Source organism: Episyrphus balteatus, chromosome 2, assembly GCF_945859705.1.
Source record: "Episyrphus balteatus chromosome 2, idEpiBalt1.1, whole genome shotgun sequence".
NCBI classification, from domain to species: Eukaryota; Metazoa; Arthropoda; class Insecta; order Diptera; family Syrphidae; genus Episyrphus; species Episyrphus balteatus.
The window spans coordinates 127991000-127998483 of record NC_079135.1 but is presented as its reverse complement, the minus strand read 5'-3'; the positions used below and the strand labels follow the sequence as shown (position 1 = coordinate 127998483).

Sequence of the window (7484 nt, the reverse complement as noted above, 5' to 3'; positions counted from 1 at the left end):
ACTTCTCGAACTCATTCAACTCAACATAATTTCTAATATTAACTAGAATTGAAAATATTTCTTAAATACTTAAAAATATTACAATTTTCTTTTTTGTTGTATTATATAATTTAGTTGTTTTTTTTTTTCTTTTATTATTTGACAATTTTTTTTTTCTTTTTCACTTATTTTTCTTATTATTTTTACAAAGACAAAAAAAAAAAACAAATAAAAAAAAGTTAAACGAATTGCTTTCCCTTTAAATTTTTTTTTTCTTTAGAAAAAAAAAAATTAAACATAATTAAATTTAATTAATTTACATGTTTTTTAAAAAGAATTAACTTTTATCAGTCTTTGCATGTGTGCTTTCGTCGCCATTGTTTTTTTTTTTTTAGTTTTTTTGTTTTGAATTTTTATTTGAAAATTTAATTTAAATAAAACAAAACTTAAATGAAGAAAAAAATCTAACAGGAAAAATTGTTGTATTTTTATAATTTTTAATCTTAGAACTACTTTTTTGTTTTGTTTATTTTTTTTTTTAATTTTTATTGTTTTTTTTTTAATAAATATTTTGTTTTTAACTTTATAATAAATTAAATCTGAAATTTAACTTTGCAAATTAGGTTGAACTCTTATTTTTTTCTTTCTTTTTTTTTTCATTTTAATGGATTGCTTTTTTGATGAAAACACACGCAGAGAGTAAGCATTTTTATGTTTTACTTATATTTAAATATTTACAAATTTTTTTCTTTTTTTTTCTATTTACAAATTTTAAGGACAAAAAATCGTTTGTTTTTATTTATTTTAGATCTCATATGGAAGATTTAATTGATTTTATTTCATTTGTGAAGATACAAATGAAATTTTCAAAATAAATTAAAAAAATTTAAAAAAGAATCTCGAGAACAAATGAGATGGGGTAATAAATTTATATTCATCGTTTTTTTTCCCATTTCGAAAAAAATTATTTTTAGACATTTTTTTTTTTCTTTTTTATTAATGAAAATTAATGGTACACACGACAATATTTTTTTATTTTTTTTTCTCGCGGACTAGACAAATCCTTAAAATTAGAAATTTTTTTTATAAATTCTTCCTTTTATTTATTTCAGCTGAACTAAAGTGGGTCTCACTCATTTTGAAATGACACCGTCCCTGTTTCCCCACTTTTATTCTTCTCATTTTCACTTAGGGTTAGTTTTTTTTTGCTTCTTAAATTATTTACACTACTATTTACAATTTTTAATTTAATTTTTTCTTCTTTTTGTTTAACTATATACACCTAAGGACATCACTACTTCCAGTTTGGATGTTTCGTTGCTTAACCTTAGACAGGATAACACAAATTTATGGTACCTAATAATAATAATTAATAATGATTCACAGCTTTACACATGCAGCGTTCGGTTTGATGCCGTCGCTGTCGACACTTGCTCGCAGGTGACTTCATTGTGAATAAGATTGACTTTGTCGACAGGTACGTCTTTCCTCACAGGCCGTGTTAACACATACAATACGAATAGGCCGACGAAAAATGCAGCAGCTAACACAATACCAAACACTATACTTTGTGCAAGGACATCGGCTGAAAAGTAACCAGGTACTGTTGAAGAGGTAAGTTTAGTGCGAAGCACCGTCGACATATGCACAGGTGTTGATGATTCTCTTTCAATAATGTCATTGCTGATACCGCTACTGCTGCTAAGTCTGCTTCTGCTTGTGCTACTGCTGCTGCTCCTTTGACTTGAACTTGGTGTTTTCTCAACATTATTGGCACTGGGATTGTAGGTGCTGATGAAATCCTTTGAACTGTCCTTGAGAATGCGCATGCGGGAGTCGGTTTCGCCAGAGGAAGTTTCTTGAGCGAAGATATTTGGCAGAGACTTCATACCGGCATTTTCGATTGCGATAGCTTGCATGCTCGATGATGATTTGTCGGTAAGTTTGTGAGTGTCAACGATGAGTTTGAATGATCGACGCATACCACCAGTTTCCTAGAATAAAAGAAAGAAAATAGAATAATTAGATTGGTTGATGACAAAAAAAGGGATAGTTAAATACTAATTCAATAATAACTACTAGCTTTGTGGAAGGAATTAATACAGTCCACACCTTGTGAAAATTTGATGATGGACAACATTTTTAAAGTTTTAGCTTTTGCAATGCTATTTCCGTACATTTGCAGATTTCACAGCTTTAAACCTTATTATATGCGCAAGGACAATTGTGGAACCTTTTCGTTAATTTGGTTTTCTGCGGATAAAGTAGCCGACATTGAAAAAACTCATCAATTGTATAACCAAAAATAGCTCCTTTTTTGAGACAAAATGTAGATACAAAGATAATTGAGAGGAAACCAAACTTACATTCCACAGCTTACATACAATACCAGAGATGAACAAATGCGAAGTTCCTTAATGAAATTATAAAATAAAAGAATTTTCAACCTTAAATCATCATATTTTTGACACTTGCACGATAAACAAATCATAGGAAATGTTGTGGAACGTATTGCAAAAAGAATGAAAAATTATCATTTGTCAAGTTTTTTAGTGAAAGTTTCTCAGCCAACCTCGATTGATATAAAATTTATGTTTTCTGATATTCTATCCTGTTGTAGAACGTATTCATTTTTTAGGAGTTGGGTTAAATGTGATCATTTCTCAAACCAAAGTCTTAAAATTGGCTTAAAATACTGAGACAATCATAAAAAGAGTAGCAAATTCACCACAAATTTACAATCCACAAAGAGATTTTGCTATAGTTATTGTGGAACGTATTAATTTTTCACTCTATACTAAAAGTGTGGCAATAATTCTTTTGTGGAACATCGGCAAATGAAGTCCATAATGCTGTTTTGAAATGAAGCTGACTCACAATCTTAAAAGTTTTCTATATCTTTTCTACATGTCTTTTCGTTTTTTAAGTGAAAAACATTGTGTAACGTATTCATTTCCCATTTTAGTTGGAAATTATTAGTTATTTTTTTCTACAGTACGTTGGTTTCTTCAATTGTTTATATTTTTCTTCTTGCAATATTATCAAAATGAAATCATTCATAGAAATTTGTATGTGTGGACATTTTAGCAATACGTTCCACAGCTATTTTTTCATATTAAGTTGGTAACTTTCAAGTTTTTTTTTCTTTTGTTAAAAATTTTGAAAGATAAAAATAGTGGAACGTATATCTATTTTTAACTACATATTCCTCCATTTCTATTAGGTAAACTAGTTTACAAAATTTTTCACTGTTTAACGGAATTTCTCTTTAGCTTTGTTACACCACTCGTGGAGTGGGATTGCAGTACATGAATAATTATGTGGAATGTAATTCTTTTGCATTAAAAGTCTTCATCAGCAAAGTTGATACATGTTCCACTTTCTTCAAACTTTAAATAGAATTTTATTGAGAAAATTGGGATTGTGACATAAGATCAAAACGACACATTCTAAATATGTATTGGATTAGCTGTTTAGCTGAAAGTAGGTCACCAGGCCTTATTGCTAACTCTTATATACCTAGCTCATTGAAAATCAGGTTTTTCGCATTTAACTTACATAGATTAAACATGGTCTTTAATACCAACTTTAACGGAAGCCATACTAAGCTTGAATTCAAATGATATCGGTCCAAAAAATCAAACAAATTCGCAGATTTCTCCGATATTCTCCATTTGATTCCAAATTGATACCCAAGACCATAACTTAATGCCTACTGAACAAACTTTTTTCCAAAGCCTCCTTTCATCTGAAAATTAAAAATCTTAGATTCCTATCCGCATGCGTGCCAATAGATACCCATCCACTAGCAACACTAATCACTTTGCACGCAAATTCTTTCAACATGTTAGCAATACTTCTTTCTATCCACGCCTAGTTAGTTCTAGGAACCTCTATATCTTCAGTCTTTTAACTCTTATGCGCACTTGTTCAAAACTTGAAGAAGAAAAAAATAACTAAAACACTTGTGGAAGCACAACTTAACATTCTCACACATGCAATACAAAAAAAAAAAAAAAAGTTGGTAGTGGAACTAAAAACTAAGAAAAAAAAGTCCTTGGAATGTTCGCCAATGCAACACATCTCAATTGCAATGTAATTAGCCAATTAGTGATGCTTTCACACTCTGCGAACAAACAATTAACAAGTAAAGAGAGGTGCATCCCAGAACTCTACACACATAAACACACACATCGACATAGATTACAACCTCTATGGAGAACGGGAAAAATAATCGTGCGAAGATCTTTGGAATGCACATCAGCAATTTATTATGCTCTAAGGAAGAAGGCACACAGATGATATCTCTGCGCGCATCGTCGTCATCGGCGGACCTAGTCCACCGCATCAGGAGGAGAAATTCGTGATTTTCTAGAAAACATGTCCCCACTTTTTTTTTTCCTCATTGTGTATCTACTCTATGGGAGTAGGTAAAACTAAACACACACACAACATAATCTAAGTACTAAAAAAAAAACAACAATATCTTACCTTATGCTTACAGGTAACCTGCACGTGATATACTGTGTCCGGCCACAGGGACAGCTCAACAGTGGAGCTATCAGTCAGTAGATTACCCATCAGACCGCCTCCAGAGACCTCCCACGTGACCAGACACTGTTTAGATGCATTGGTAACAGCCTGATCCCATGCAATATCAGTTAGTACAAGAGATCCTTCTCGCATCGCTGAATTAACGTTCAATGGAAACGGTCCAAGTTGTTGATCGCAATTATTCCAGCACTGCAAAAGGAAGACATAAAAAATAAATAAATACATATATATAAAATGAAAAACTCAAACAAAAAACAAAATTAAAGGAAAAAGAGAGATGAAAAAAAGAAGATACTACTAAAAGGAAAAATAAAGATTTTTAAAAGGAAGACAGAAAGAGATAGAAGACAAAAGTTATACAACTCTAAACAAATGTTCGACAACGATCACGCAACAAAAGATTATCATTTTTGTTAGGCAAGTTGGTCGATGTACCACAAATGTAACTCTGCACTTTTGTGTACTAAAGAAAAAAAATTTTTTTTTTTTTCTTTTTTGGTTCAACTTTTTGTTGAGTATGCCCCATCGTGGTGGTGGATCGATCACGATTTAGTTCAGCGTTTTTATTCGATTGTGTCATAGGTCGGTTATGCTGTACGACGACGATGTCGACAATGCGAAGACGTGAACGACAACATGCTGCACAACAGGAATAGACTACAGTCTCATAGAGATCTTTGGGGGTAAATTGCTAAGTTTAGAGGAGCAGACGAAGAATTGTTGTTGTTTTTTTTTTATTTTTTTGTCAAAAAGTCTACAAAATAATTACCTTCTACCACATTGGGACAAGAGAGTAAGATAGATTCCACTCCTTAAAGTATATAAAAGTTTAAACATCCATTGGCATGTGCTTAATATGGTCGAAAAATATCGTAACATTTTGATCTTTATTATCTTGCAAAGTCTCATAGTATAACCAAACCATGCTATAGCGGTGCATAGTTTGAATTTTAAATTCGGAAGCTATAGTGCATGGAGATACATAGTTTTTGTTGACCAAAGATATCTTACAGAGAGTATAAAAGCGATGAAGGTAGAATGAATGAGGGGAGGAGACTTTTTTTTGTCCCCAATCAAGAGAGGATCAAGATAGTCGATTAGATTACTTAACTGCGGTTAATGTTTGGCATGGATTCAAAAAATAAAAAAATGTTGAAAAAATTGGACATGGTTGGTAACAGAGGTTGAAGTTGGCATAATGTGGAATTCAGTTGGGGTTTTTTTTTTGTTTTTGCCTAGTACGTGTTGACCAGTGTAAATAACAAAAGTGATAAATGACTAAGGTACTAAACATGAGAACTAGGTTGGTAAAAGTAGGTTATTTTGAGAATGAGTACAACTTCATTAAAATATGATTATCTGGGACAACACGTATTTACTACTATAGATATAAAAATATAATTTTTTCATCTTTTATTTTTAAGATCTTAACGAACCAAATTTAATGGATATAATTTTTCTTCGCAATTTATTTGATGATTTATTATAAATTTAGAACAGAATTGACATTATTTTTAAGAAATTACTTAAATTTTTGTTTATATCAGGTTTTAAAGATTTAGTACATTTTTAGTACACTTTTAGAACATTGGCCAAAACACACTTATAAATATTCTGTAAGGAATCAGAGTGGTCTCATTCGATCCTTTCTTGTTCCTTGACATTTTTAACATTTTTAGTACAAATATAAATTACTTGATTATTTTTGAGTTTCCCTTTTGGACCAAAAAAATCGAATACATCATCGTTAACATACAACATACTTTAGAGCGATTTTCTTAATTGGTCTGGGTTTCAAGAAATATCCAATGTACTTAGCAAAATATAAAATTTAGTACAGAGATAAAAGCCTTTTAGTACATCGTAAGAACTTGTTTTTAGAAGTTATTCAACTTCTAGCTTAATTAATATTTGCAGTTGATTTGATTCAACTCCCCAACAATAAATTTTTAGCACAAACGACATTAATGTATCCATATCTCTTCCGACATAAATCCGTTAAATATTTATTGTTTTATTTTCATTCAATCATAAGTCTTTAAACTTATTACAGTCCATTTATATTAAGGTTGGATTTTAAAACAATCTAATTAGAAACCAGTACATTTTGTTATGGTAAATTTATGTACTAAAATCAAATATTCTTTAACATTCTTCGCAGGAATTAGTACACGATGGTGTTTGTTCAGGTATGATACAAAGTAACAATAATTCATTTTAAATACATATCTAAACTTATATCACCTTGCATGCCAAATCAATTAAAGAATAGAGTACTAAAAAAATATTTATTTAGTACATTTAATTTTTTTGAATTTTTGAACATTTAAATTCTAAGCAAAGTAGTGTCATACCTATTAATTAAAAATAAGGATTTTAGTACAATTTAGAACAATAGTTCTTTTAGTTTTATAGCCTCATATCAGCTGAACTTTCAAAGAAGATACATTAAAAGTACTTAGTAGGTACTAAACTTAAATTTTCGGGTAAAAAAAAAGAAATTATCGTAGTAAAAAAACATGTACTAAATTAAATATGTATAATATACCTAACAACATTTATTTTTGAATAAAACATTTTTCTTAGAACATAATTAAATAGCTACAATAAGTTCATTTTTTTGTAAAATTTCAATATTCTTATGCCAAAAAATCTTGTTCATTATTTTGGCAATTTTGACACAAAAGAATCCTTTCAACGCATCTCATAACTTTAAGCAAAAACTTTTAACAAAAATTAATTTCGAAGTCAAATTGTGCTCATAAAACTCATAAAATACCATTGTGACCTCATTTCCTAAAGAGTATTTACTTTTCATCTTTTCCTTCAATTTTTTTTTTTTTTATTAAATTTGTGTTATCCCAAAGTAAGTTGAAGTAAATCCTTCATAAACACATTGTAGTTTTAAGAAAATAAAAAAAAAACAGAAGACAAACAAAAAAACTTAAAAA

At 29.8% G+C, this 7484-nt stretch overlaps 1 protein-coding gene across 2 annotated transcripts in view; it reads right to left on the bottom strand.

Annotated features, from left to right (window-relative positions):
- Positions 1-581: 581 nt before the first annotated feature.
- Positions 582-7484, bottom strand: part of LOC129909318 (transmembrane protein fend) — a 45260-nt gene continuing 38357 nt past the window's right edge. Inside the window, exons 3-4 of one of the 2 annotated variants that reach the window (XM_055986403.1) lie at positions 4471-4722; positions 582-1973 (exon numbers count right to left, since the gene is read on the bottom strand). In XM_055986403.1, the coding sequence (XP_055842378.1) occupies positions 1368-1973; positions 4471-4722 (858 nt within the window). In that variant the 3' untranslated portion in view covers positions 582-1367. The remainder of the gene's footprint in view (positions 1974-4470; positions 4723-7484) is intronic. The other variant, XM_055986402.1, reaches the window with a different exon arrangement.